Source organism: Sorex araneus, chromosome 7 (genome assembly GCF_027595985.1).
Source record: "Sorex araneus isolate mSorAra2 chromosome 7, mSorAra2.pri, whole genome shotgun sequence".
In the NCBI taxonomy this organism is placed as follows: Eukaryota; Metazoa; Chordata; class Mammalia; order Eulipotyphla; family Soricidae; genus Sorex; species Sorex araneus.
The window spans coordinates 8,651,836-8,665,321 of NC_073308.1; the positions used below are offsets into that span (position 1 = coordinate 8,651,836).

Genomic DNA, 13,486 nt, shown 5'->3' on the forward strand with positions numbered 1-13,486 from the left:
CGTGAAAGGCGAATGCCCAACTGCAGTGCTATCGCTCCAGCCAGCCTTTTGTCAATCATAGGTGTAAATTTAGGGTTTCCCTGTTCCCCGTCCCACCATACGGCATTCATTTACTGATTACTTATTTGCTTGCCTGGGATTTCTGTCTGTCGATGCTCCCAAAATTCTCCCCAGTCATCTTTCATGATGACAAGCAAGCTCTTTCTTTTTGACAGATGAGGAAGAGTCCATAAGCAACACCAAAGGGGACTTCATGAAGGTTTTACAGGCCCGAAAGAGGACAACCAGCACCGAGCTAACCATTGAATCGGAGAACACCTCGCCAGAGAGGAACAGCATGTCCCTTTTAGTGAACGAGCAGCTAGACGTGAATGATGAGAGTGATATCAGTACTGGGCTAAATTACATAGTGCCTTTTCTCCTGGATGGGAACATAGGAGATTTTGAATCAACATTGTTATCCTTCGTTAAGCTCCTTTTTTCAGATATGCAAGATGGAGCAAATCCTCTGGAACATTTGAAGAATAGCACAATTCCGATGTATCTACAGCTCGACTCCAACAATACAACATACAATAAGTCGAAAAGTCTCCATTTTCTGGAAAGCTTGATAAATGCAGGAACTCAAGCAAAAGTTCACAAAGCTAGAAAGAGAGAGAAAACTGCCACGCTGGTCAGTTCCATACTTTTTGGGCCCAAACTGAAACATCACATCTTTCCGAAGAAATTGAAAACTGTCTGGCCAAAGAGAAAGCACTTAGGAAAGGTGGAGGAGGGGGAGAGGCAAGCACTGCAGATGAGCAGCACGTTCAAGAACCCCGGGGGCCTCCAGAAGAGGCGCTTCAAAGAAGGGGGCAATCAGCACAGCCTAAGGAAAGGGGAGGCTCTGCCCACGACGGGGAACATTGCCCAAAAAAGAAGGCTCAGGCAGCCGGCCCCAAGAGAACCGAAAGAGCTTCCCTTGGCAGGGAGGCCCACGAAATGGGTGGAAAACTCCTTCAATGAAGAGGCCTCCTCCATCCAGGAGCACAAGGCGGTGTTCTCCATGCCCCTGAAAGAGTTCTCCATGGGCAGCCCATCTGCCGCCACTCCTAAAGTCCCATCCGAGAACCCCAAAGACCTAAGGGACATTCTCCGCGTTTTAGAAGACGCAGATGCCAGGGTTCGGAACATGAAGTTTCCCAGGCCCATCCCACACAATGGAACAAATTATAATTTTCAGAAATCTTACTCTCACCTGGGACGCAGAAGGGCCAAAGCCAGATCGAATACAGAGACGAAGGAATCAGCACCGGAGAGGCCGGTGCGAGACGCCAAGCGGCCTCCTTTCGCTGCGGTGAAGAGCCTCATCAAGTCCCCACCAAGAGAGGAGTCTCTGTCTTGGAGAGATCAGGACAAACCTTTGCTCCAGTCCTTTCAACCTTCACACTCATCTGCAGGAAAAAGGACTGCAGAAAGCACGCATGCTGCTAATGGGACAAACACCAGAGGCATCACGGTGCCAGAGAAAACTGTCGGTAGCAAAGGCACCTCCCATGAGAAGGACGCCCCGATGGTGGACAACCTCATGCCGACTGTCAAGCAGTCCAGCGAGATGCAGTGGGAATATCACAACGTGGCCACAGACATCGTCTCTGCCACACAAAGACCAGACCCAAGAGAACAACTGGAGATGGAATACATCCAGCAGCTGCGGTCCCTTATCCCCAACAATAACGTGAGGAAGCTCATTGCTCACATGATGCGGACTCTAAAAACGGACTGCTCTGAGCCTCAGTTGAAGCTGGCATGTGCCACGCTCCTCTCTGAAACCGGCCTCCTGATGAAGCGTCTCAGTGAGCAGGAGGAAGGAAAGGTTCCCAAGCCAGAATGGGATACGGACCAGTGGAAGACTGAGAACTTCATCAGTGACAATACCGAAGGCCAGGATGAACAGAAACAGCCAGAGGAAAGTGAGGTGAGGACAGATTTTTTTTCATAGAGTCTCATAAGTGAAATAAGTCAGAAGAAGGACAAACAGAATGATTGCACTCATTTTTGGGATGTTAAAAAATAAATTAAATCTTAGTATGAGATTAACACCCAAGGACATTTAGAAACAACGACCAGGATGAATGGTCCACAGTTGAAAGCCTGCCTCAAGGGCTGGGAGAGAGGGCAGCTGGGATAGAGAAGGGATCACGATAACAATGATAGTTGGAAGGGATCCCTCTGGATGGGAGACGTGTGCTGAAAGTGAGTAAAGGATCAAACATGATGACCTCTCAGTATCTGCATTGCAAACTATAATGTCCAACAGGGGGGTGTAGAGTGAGAGGAGAGAGGAGACAGCAAGAGAGAAGGGAGAGGGAAGAAATGGGAAAAGAGAGAGGCGGAAAGAAAAGGTGAAAGAGAGGGACAGAGAGGAGAGAGAGAGAGAGAGAGAGAGAGAGAGAGAGAGAGAGAGAGAGAGAGGTGGGTTGAGGGTGGGGGGAGGTGGCAGGAGGGATACAGGGATGTTGATGGGGGGTAATGTACACTGGTGGAGGGACAGGTGTTGGAGCACTGAATGGCTGACACTGGATAACAATCAGGAAAGCTCTGTAACTGTATCTCACAGTGACCAGGCTCAGGGGCTTCTGGGGCTCTCAGGCCATGCCATGAAAGAACACGAGCAGGAAGACCAGGGTCTCTTGGCTCTCCCTCTTTTACTTGCTCGCTCTCTTTTTTGTGGCCACACAATTTTGACTACAATAATGATGGTCCCTGTGCTCATTTATAGAAAGGTAGCACTGTTCCTAGGAGAGGTGTGAGAGGACCTAACACACCAGATAAATAAATTGTAGAAGGAAAGGCTACAGACAAGATGGTGTAACATATCTGGTGTGCTCTGTAAGAACATATTGGGGCCAAGGAGAAAGTTCAACACGAGTGCCCCTGAGCACTGAGCCAGCAGTAGCTCTGAGGACCCTGGGTATGGGCTGAAAACAAAAACAAAACAACCCCAAAACATATCAAACAAAAGCCTATAGTCCACTCATTTGAGAGAATGGGATTTTAGACTGTATAAGAATAGTTAGCCATTCTTTCTAATGTGCTTAAGAATCCTTCCCATTTTTTTGTCTAATTGTTCTTGGGTGCTGGGGCGATAGTACAGTGGGTTAGGCACTTGCCTTGCATGCCAACACCCCAAATTCTATCCCCAGCATCCCTTTTGGTCCTCCAGGAGTGATTTCGAATTGCAGAGCCAGGAGTAACCCCTGATCATCACTGGGTGTGGCCCCCCAAAAATAATGCATAAAAATAACTGTTCTTTTTCTTTCAGCTCACAAAAGAAGTTCCAGGATATGGCTATAATAACAAATTATTCTTGGCAATATCTGTGACTGTACTCGTGATGATATTGATTATAATTTTCTGTCTCATTGAGGTAAGAACAGTTCATTCAGACTTCCAGGATTTAATCTGTCTTATAATAGATTCAGGGGCTACAAATGGAAAATAGAAGCCCCTTTTCCTCCTATGACACTTGATTTTCCTCTTCAGTCTTGAGTAATGAGGTGTGCTTGCTTCTCATATTGCAAAGATGATCCCAGGGCTTGTGAAGAAACCTGACTCCTGGGAGGTCACTGTGGAAGTGAAACCAAAATAACAAGCTCTTAGATAACTTTGAAGATAAGAAGGATAGAGATGAAACAAAAAGATGAACCCCCTGTGTGCTGTTTGGGGACTACACCCTGCAATGTTCAGGTCCTGCCCCCCAGCTCATTGCGGGGGGCGGGGCGGGGGGGGGAGTGTCACTTCTGGTGGTGCTCAGGGCACCTTGCAGAGCTATGGATCCAGCCTGGACCTTCTGCATGCAAAGCATGCACTCGGACCATTCAGCTCTCTCACTCTCTCTCTGGTCCCAATATAAATTTTTTTCCTCTTTTAAATTCAAAAGAATGTCAGTGGTTTGATGTACTCACCACTCACTGACATTCTTCTACTGACTACTTTCCTTGTTGACTGGAAGGATCAAAATGGAGAATCTCCACCCTCCTGGGACTGAAAGATAAAGGTGTTGTTGTCCTGCTGATCAGTGCAGTAGCCCTCTTTAGGTTTAAGGTCTGTCCTGGTAGATGAAGTTAAAACTGCAGCTAAGACAGGGGTGATAGCTCCGAGGGCTAGTTTCCATACTTTGCATGACGGAGACCTGGATTCTATCCTCAGCACTACATGGTCCCGCAGACCCACCAGGGCCATCAGGAGCTCCTCCCAAAGAGCAAATCAAGTTGTTCCTGCATATGCTGGGTGGCTCCCAAACCAAACATACGCATACTGCAGCCTGAGCCCTCATTGGGCTACTCTGATCATGGCAGGCATGCAGTAGTTACTCCAAGGAGCTCAGCTACATCTGTCTACTGTTCAATTACACACCACTGACTTTTCCCAGCAGGCACATTAAATAAGTGATTTAAGGGCCAGGGAGATAACTCAAAAGACTAAAACTTCAACTCACTTTGCACATGGGAACCCCAGGTGCTAGCCATAGTGCTACCTGGTCCCTGAGTACCACTCCAGAAGTAGCCCCCACAAGTACCAACTGCCAGGTAGAGCCTTAAAAAAAAAACCAACAGCAAAATGTGATTGAAGGGGTTCGGGATCTAGGTTAGTGGTGTTGCACTTGTCTTGCGTGTGTGAGGCCCTGGGTTCGATCCCTGGCACCACCACAACAACCAACAAAGAATTAGAATAAATTAGAAGTGACGGTGCTGAGGAAGAGCTCTCTGAGCCTTTGATATGTGTAAGCTGCTCATTTGTGACATCACCAGCAAACACAGCACTGATTTATGCCAACCACAGTACAAGGCGTTTCCTATATGTTGTCTGGTTTAATCCTCGCAGTCCTCTAAGGGCAGCATTAGCATCCCTCCATTCTTGCTGTTCTTGTCATGCTGGGTACCAAACCCCCGTCTCCTGCATGCAAGGCAGGCATTCTCCCACTGAGCTACCTCCCCAGCCCCATCATCCCACTTTCAAACATGAGGGTCACATGCAAAGCAGCCCGTGCTCCTTATTCCACTGTTCCATTTTATCTCCTTAAGGACAAAAACACGGAAATGTTTAAAGTATTGAAATTTCAGTAGAAGTCGGTCTAACAGTTGACATATTGATTTACTTATTTATTTATTGGGGGCTATCTGTGCTCAGGGCTTATTCCTGGCTCTGCTCTCAGGGATCACTCCCAATAGGGTTCAGGGAACTATCTGGGGTCCTGGGATCGAATCTGGGTCAACCACGTTCAAGGGAAGTGCCCCATCCACTGTATATTTATAGCTCCAGGAATCGACATATCTCATAGAAGCTTTATTGGATTTGGTTTGTTTGGGGAGGAAACATTGCAATTGCAACCAAGTTTTGTCTCCTGTAAGACTCGACTCTGCTCGTTGCATTGAGGTGGACTCCTCACTGGGGATGAATAGTGGCGATGGGAAAGGCATCAGACTGGTTCTTGACATTGTTTAGAAAACATTGTTAAAAAGAATGTTTCTGTGTTTGGGTATTGGCAGATACTTTGTTTCCTACCTCATTTTTTTAAAATTTTAAATCTGGATTAATGTCCTGAATTTCTCTAAAACAGTCACTAAGCTGTATTCCTAACTGTGCCCCTTAAGTCATGTGCTGTAGGAGAGTCCAGGGACTATTAATCAGAAGAGAATTCCTGTTCTCAAAAAGTGACATCAGTGAGTAGGTACAGCAAAATCAATGGATTTAATAAGGTTGTATAGAGATTGGTCACCGCGATAATCATGATCATATTTTTTTTTAAACAGATTTATTCTCATAGACCAGAGGAGTGTAAAGATGGAAGATCCAGGTAAATATTAGTCTGTCAATCTTTCATTTACCTTGGAGTGTCCTTCCCCGCCGTGCTTAGGGACTCTGGAGCCCTTCCGTGTGCTACTTGGCCCTATGACCTGGCCTGAGTTCAGCATTAGTGTCTTAGGGCCCCGTAAGGCCAGGCTGCTCAGTCCCCCATGTGGGGTGGCTCTGCTCTCAGGGATCACAGCCCACCTGTGCTCAGGGAGGCCATATGGTGCCAGAGACCAAAGTTGGAGGCTCACGCCCAAAAGGCCCTTTTAACTCTCTTTCCAGTAGCTTGAGGCTACTCTAGCCTCAGCGCTCAGTGTGGTGCCAGGAATTGAACCCAGGGCCTCACACATGCAAGCCAAGTACTTTACCATTGAGGCACATCCCCCAACCTCTGTCTCTAACTCTTATAAGAAGGAACCGAGGGAAAATGGAAACTACCTTGCCCTTGGGGGTGCACTGCTGGTGAGTGGGAAAGAGCATGGTCCCTGTCCCTTGGGACCTCTCCATTGATGACCAGAGTCCTTGAACTGGGAGCTGCGTTTCTTATCTCCACTCAGCGCCCACTTGCTCTGTACACACGCACTGCCTGTAAAGCTCGAGACTGTTCACACAGTCTCCTCTGTTCACACTCAAAACCCATCGCCGTGCCTCAGTGTGGTTCCTGCCTTTGATGCTGATACCTGTGGCTTCTTTGCTCACTGGCGATTGTCTGCAGGATGAAAGCTAGTGTGCTAAAGAACTTGGCTAACTGCACACAGGCATTTACTCTAGTTCAGCATCTGGGATAAAGCAGCTGGGACGATAGAATCACCTCCCCCAACCAAAACTTCCGGTAAAGGGTGCCTGAGAGACTAAATCCAGAGGCAACCAGTGGAAAGGCTTCTGGACAGACTCTAGTGCTTTCTCTCAGTGTGGTGGGCAGTTTGTTCATTGCACAGGGCATTTGCTGGGGCCATGGTGGTGAGCACAACTACATGTCATTCCTGTTTTTCTAGCCAGGCTACATGTAATGGTCTCTTGAGAGACTGTGTGGTCCCTTTGGAAGGACCCAACAAATGTCTAAAAACTGCCACAGGTATGCATGGAAACTTTGTCAAGGTGTCAGGTCATAGTGGTTTGACTCATCATGGCTCCAGACCTAGGTACCGATGTAGTTATCCTAACAAGACCAGAGACCTCCATCCTAGGAAGCATGGGAAATGGGTGAATGATGAATGATGTGTGTCCGTGTTTTCCTCCAAGGATCTTCTTTGGATTATTGCTTCGTAGGAGAAGTTCAGTGGAACATGAGCCTCAGGTAAGCAAGGGGAAGGAGGGGCACTGAGGCAGGACAGGAGTGGGCCGGGGTGCAGGATCATGAGCTCCCCTTGCCTTTTCCAGGAGGACTTTTTCTGGCGAAGGCGGCCCCTGTGGTTGAGGGACATGTATCAGCCACTCAATGCCATACGTCAGAAAAACATGGCACGGAAGCTACACGACAAGGATTCCTCTGACGAGGACGAGACTTTCAACAGAAACCAAGGGTAAATGATGGGACAGGTCCAATACCAAATTGAAGTCAGGAAGAGGTGCAGAGGGGGGACGTCCATTGCGAGAGCTGACTGTATTCTTGTTCCAGGGAGCTCAGAGTAGTGAAAACAGAACTGACTCCTGAGGAGAAAGCAGCCAAGGAGACCAAAGCAGCCATGAAGTCCCAGGGAGCACGGAAGACTCAGGCACCTCAGCGCCCCCCACCACCACTTGTCCCCCTGGCACGACAGACCAACAAATCTCTACATGACACCCTGACACCACAGACTCCCCCCCAGTCACGACAGTCCATCAGGTCTTCACAGCCCCTCTCAGCACGACAGTCCATCAAGGCTCCACAGGTCCCCCATGCACGAGAGTCCTTCAGATCCCAGGAGATCCTGTCATCACTGGAGATCTCAACTCAGATTGATGAGGAGCAATAGGAACCATCACCGGAGGACATGGTGTTAGAGGCCCCACAGTGAACGCAAAAGTTTTAAAATGTGCTACCAGTATAAAATGCGTTACCAGTATATCCTGGCCATTACCAGTCTTACAGGATTGTGGAATACCAAATTGAAAAAATGGACTAAAACAATGACGTGATACATTATTAAAGGCCTCGTCAGTTTGTCAAGTTTCAAAGATCAGACCTAAAAACGTGTCCTCAGAAACATGAATAAATTTCAATTTTGCAAATTAAGGATCATGAGTAACATCCATTTGCCATAATTCATTAGGAAGGAGTCCTCTTGGATTAACCCCATCAGAAACTATTCTGAAATGACGTGCACAGGCAGGGCAATTTTTAACAATTTTTGCCTTTCTAGTAAGTCCAAATTGATATTGAAAGGCTTTTGCATTTTGAGGATGTAATTTATTTGACTGTTCAGGTGTAGCGATAGCCTGGGCTGGAGCGATAGCCAAGCAGCTAGGGCGTTTGCTTAGCATGTGGCCGACATGGGTTCGATTTCTCTGCCCCTCTCGGAGAACCTGGCAAGCTACCAAGTGTATCTCGCCCGCATGGCAGAGCCTGGCAAGCTACCCGTGGCATATTTGATATGCCAAAAACAGTAACAACAAGTCTCACAATGGAGATGTTACTGGTGCCCACTCGAGCAAATCTATGAGCAACAGGATGACAGTGACAGTTCAGGTGTAAGAATAGTATGATATCTAAGAGCAAGGTCTGCTTGCTCATTGCCTTCAGATAAAGGACCTGGTAACTCTGAATGGGCTCTGATATGTCCTATATAGACACCACACGTCTCTGATATGTCCTATATACACCCTAGAGGTCCGGGCTTGCAAGCATTGCTGATTATTAATAAACAAATTAACAATGGGAGAGGTACTCATTTGAGACAAAATGCCTGTTTCTACTGCTGGCAAATTTTTTGCTATATAGTAGCTATCCATATAAATATTCAAAATGTCTTTCCATAATTGCAAAGTTTTCCAAATAGCATATAATTCACTGCTGTGCAGATGCAATAGAAATAGAAAACAACTGAAGTGTATCTTTCACAACTATACTAGCAAATCCTTTAGGGGTGCCCTCAGTAAATACAGTTAAGGCCCCTGCAATAGAAGTCTTTAACAACATGGGGAAAGATAAAAGATGTCTTTAAGGCAAGTTGTAACAATCTATCACCAGGATAATGATGATTATAATTCAAGTATTTTTGCTGAGCCGCTTGAAGATACTCTTCTACTGCTTCTAATGCCAAGGAAGCTTCTGGATTTAACTCCCTGGGGGATAAAGGATCAGCATCACCTTTTAACATATCAAAAAGAGGTTTTAATTTCCCAGTAGTTAATTTTAAATCAGGTAGAATCCAATTAATATCTCCAAGTGATTTTTAATAATTATTTAAAGTTTTCAAACAATCTCTCCAAATTTGCACTTTTTGTGGCACAATTCGGTTTTGTAATAACCTATAGCTGAAATATTCATATGGGGCTTTCCATTGGATTTTATCTGGTGCTATAACAAGTCCCCATTTCTTAAGATTATCTTGTAATGCCACATATGCTTCTTTTATTAAATCTTCAATTTTGGCAGCCATAAGAATAACATTCAGGGAGCTGGAGTGACAGCACAGCGGGTAGGGTGTTTGCCTGGCACGCAGCCAACCCAGGTTTGATTCCCAGCATCCCATAGGATCCCCCGAGCACCCTCAGGAGTAATTCCTGAGTGCATGAGCCAGGAGTAACCCCTGTGCATCGCCGGGTTTGACCCAAAAAGCAAATATATATATATATATATATTTATACATATATCATTCATATCATGTAAATAATGACACGCTCATATAATTTTCTTATAGGCTGAATAGCTTTAGCTACAAACTTTTGACACAAAGTGGGGCTGTTTTTATTCCTTGGGGTAAAACAACCCAATAATAATGTTCATAAGGTTTTGTAAATTAATGTTAGGAACATGAAAGGCAAAGCAACCACAATATTTTTCTTGCAAAGGTGTAGTAAAAAAGCAATCTTTTAAATCCAAAACAACTTTGTAATACAGACCAGGAATAGCAACAGGACTTGGCAGGCCGGCTGCAGAGCTCCCATAGTCTGCATATGTCATCAGCTGCTCTAAGATCTCGTCGCCTCCTCCACTTACCAGATTTCTTTTTTATTACAAAAATTGGTGAGTTCCAGGGAGAATTAGAAGGCACGATATGTCCCAAATATAATTGTCCTTGAACTATTCTGCAGCAGCAAGATTTTCTTTATTAAGTGGCCACTGCTCAATTCAGACAGGTGTATCAGAAAGCCAAACTACTGGGTCTGCTCACTCGACAGTGACCGTGGGGGAAAATCCAGGGAGGGTGAGACCCAAACCACACCCATTTAATTTCCTTGAGGGTAAGACTATTATGCACACGGTTTCCTTGCACATTCAGTCTGACAGGAGATAGAGTAAATTCCCTGACATCCTCTCCTGCTGCTGTAGCCTTTGCAATCGCTTCCTCCCACACAGATTGCCTCTCAGAATATGGAGGAAGAAGCTGAGTATCTTCAAGGAATATCACTTTTGTATCACTTGTCATCCCATTGACCTTCTATTTGCTCTAGTGGGCACCAGTAACATTTCCATTTGTCCCTGTCGCATTCTAGTGTAGCCCAATGATATCTGCTAGCTCCAGGAACAGGAAGAGCCTCAAACTGTTCATTCAGGGTTTTGATGAAGAAGTCTGAACATCTCATTGGTGGGCGGCCATGGGGTCTTCTGATGTCCCGTGGAATCCAGTTGGTAACAATTCTAGACCAGTCTCTGAATCGCATTACATGTCCGGCCCATCTGATTTTTGATGCCTTGGCAAATGAGACATCGTCCCTGATTCTTGACCGTTGACGGAGGTCTGAACTCAGGATTCCTTCTCTCACTTGAGTGAGACGTGATACTCCTAGCATAGCTCTTTTGATTCCTCTTTGGGATACCCGAATAGCATTCTCATCCTGTTTAATAGGAACAACAGTTAATTTTTGTAACGGATCTGCTATAAGATTGTTAGTACTTTCTTCTTCTAAAACAGCTACTATAGGAGCTGTGGAAGTGGGAGGACCCGAAGGACTGTCCCTTGTTCTGGCTTCTCCTTAGTTTCTATTTTCTCCCTTTTTTGTTCTGGAACACATTTTTCTTCCTGGAAGCAGATCCCTTCCATAATAAATGTCCAGAGAGCAAAATTATCTACTGGAGTTTTATCAGGACCACAATTATTAAAATGCTGCTGGAGATCTTGATCCAAGCTCTTGTTTCCGAGTTGGCTCATTTAGAATTCCTTGGCTAGGAAACCAAGGAGAAACAGAATGTACATGCTGCAAAAATTTTACAATCTGACTTTATTTTACTTTAAACCTCCACTTTGAATCATAAAAGCAAGCATCTGTGCAAACAGTTTTTGATTACTTAATTGTTGCTCCATTGTCCCCCCTTACTCAGCAATAACTGTCCCGCCCCAGACTTCCTTACCTATTCCGCAGCTGCCTTGTCTTTTCCAGGCCACACACCTCGGTTCCTCTTGCCCTTAGTTCTGGCACCACTTAGAGGGCATGCGGGCTGTCAAAGGAATGGGCTAAGAGGGAAGGTGAGGATCTTAAAGAGACAAATAAGTGGTTGAGAGGTCTGAGTGCTTGTGGACCAGCAGCCTCGATCTTTATTTCAAGCAGCCTTTTCTACATCTCTATCAGGAACTTGGCAAGCATTGTCATCCATTGTAATGGCAAAAAGCATATTCCTAAGATCATACATTTCTTTGATCTTAACAAAATGCAATGGGGAACAACCTGATCATTCCTAAACCTTTTAATGATTAGCAGACCGTACAGCTACGTGTGTATCCTACTAATCTATTCACTGTCACTATATCACTGTCATCCCGTTGTTCATCGATTTGCTTGAGCGGGCACCAGTAAAGTCTCCATTCATCCCAACCCTGAGATTTTAGTAGCCTCTCCTTGCTTGTCTTTCCCAATGATTGGAGGCTTTTTCGGGGTCAAGGGAATGAGACCTTTAACTATTACTGTATTTGGCATATCGATTATGCCACGGGGAGCTTGCCAGGCTCTTCCATGTGGGCGGTATACTCTCGGTGTTTGCCAGGCTCTCTGAGAGGAATGGAGACTGTATATCAGTGAATAGAAGCAAGTTTGTTAAAACCTAACACATGGGTGTTGCTTTAGGCACATCAGTGGGCTAGACTATAAGTGGTTGTGCAGCCACAAAGTGGCCTCGTGCTTCTGGGAGATTTGTTTTATATTGTCTCTGGATCTTGGCCCTTGATGGGATTACTAATCTATTAACACATCTATATCCTGTTAACTTCTCAGCAGGCTAAGGGTGGGAATGTATTAATCTCTATAGGCTTGGGTTGGCAATATAATAGCTTCTCTGCGTACTGGGGGTGGCAGTACAGGGAACTATGCCAAGTGTTCTTGGCCCTCTGTGTGAGGCAGCTCCTAGGGCTATGTCCAAATAAGGACCCTGCATGAGCAGGCAGCTCCCTGCAACACACCACCTGGAAATTTTATTTTCTGAAGAGCCTCTCAGCATTTCCTGTAAAATACCTATTTTCTCACTTTAAAATGCATACATGAATAAGTCCAGCGATGGGCTTGGGAAGTAAAGCCAAAAAGGTCAACGTTCATGTAACCAATAAAGGCTGTTGGCAGGAAATGCTGGACGTGAGCTGGAATCCCTCCCCGAGGTGGGGATGAGGTCCACGAGGAGTGGGAGAATGGGAGGATGGGAGCCTCTCCTGTGGCCCCAGAATAATCGTTCCTGAAAAGCTGTTAAAGCCATCATCCTCCAGCAGGGATGAGTATTAAAGCAAATCACAAGCAGTCCTGTTGTTCTGTCCAAGTGCTCCCCAAGTGCCAAAGCAATTAATGACAGCAGATTCAATTCCTACCCCTACTTATGGTCACACTCTCGTGTCGCGCGCCGCTTCGTCCAGCGAAGAAACACGCGACTCGGAGATCCTTTTGGCTGCGATTTATTTAGGAACTTTCTCATGCGTTAGAGATGAAATCAGGAAAGGGGACGTGGAGTAAGGCGGAAAAAGGGACGCATGAGGGAGAACCCCCGAGCTAGGTGACCTCCCCCCTTATATACCTCTCGCTGCCTGCTTATGCCCACGTGTCCGCATCTGATAGGTTAGTCACAGCTTATGGGCGTGGCAAGACATCCTGTTTCCTTATTAGGAGTTGTTTTCGAAGCACACAGGTGTTGATTACAAAGAGTGCTACAAAGCATGGTCCCATGGTGGCTCTCCACACTCTCGGGCTCTTGAAATGGTTAGAACTTTTGCAGCTGTGTCTATACTGCTGTTGATGCTAAAGGCCTGTCTGTTTTCCCAAGCTCTCAGACTTATTCACAAGTGCATGCCCTATCTTAGTATTGAAGGTTCTCCTCCCTTAAAACCTTGCAGAAAATTTTCTTTTTTTTTGGGGGGGGGGCTTGGTATTCTTTTAAAACACAAACACAATGAAAAACATAGTTTTCCAGGCTGGAAAGAGAGCCCTTTCCTTACAGGTTACTGACCAATGTGTAATTCACTCCCAGCACCACCTCTGGTCCCCCAAGCCCAATTAGGAGTCACCCCTGAATACAGAGCATTAAATATCCTCT

General features: G+C 45.9%; 1 protein-coding gene across 1 annotated transcript in view; it reads left to right on the forward strand.

The window, feature by feature from the left end:
• LOC129406516 (leucine-rich repeat-containing protein 37A2-like) overlaps nucleotides 1-7,969 on the forward strand; it is a 50,101-nt gene extending 42,132 nt beyond the window's left edge. The window contains exons 9-15 of the mRNA XM_055144614.1: nucleotides 216-466; nucleotides 1,688-1,957; nucleotides 3,305-3,409; nucleotides 5,796-5,839; nucleotides 7,078-7,132; nucleotides 7,216-7,358; nucleotides 7,454-7,969. Coding sequence (XP_055000589.1) covers nucleotides 216-466; nucleotides 1,688-1,957; nucleotides 3,305-3,409; nucleotides 5,796-5,839; nucleotides 7,078-7,132; nucleotides 7,216-7,358; nucleotides 7,454-7,790 — 1,205 coding nt within the window. The 3' untranslated portion in view covers nucleotides 7,791-7,969. The remainder of the gene's footprint in view (nucleotides 1-215; nucleotides 467-1,687; nucleotides 1,958-3,304; nucleotides 3,410-5,795; nucleotides 5,840-7,077; nucleotides 7,133-7,215; nucleotides 7,359-7,453) is intronic.
• The last annotated feature ends 5,517 nt before the right edge of the window (nucleotides 7,970-13,486 follow it).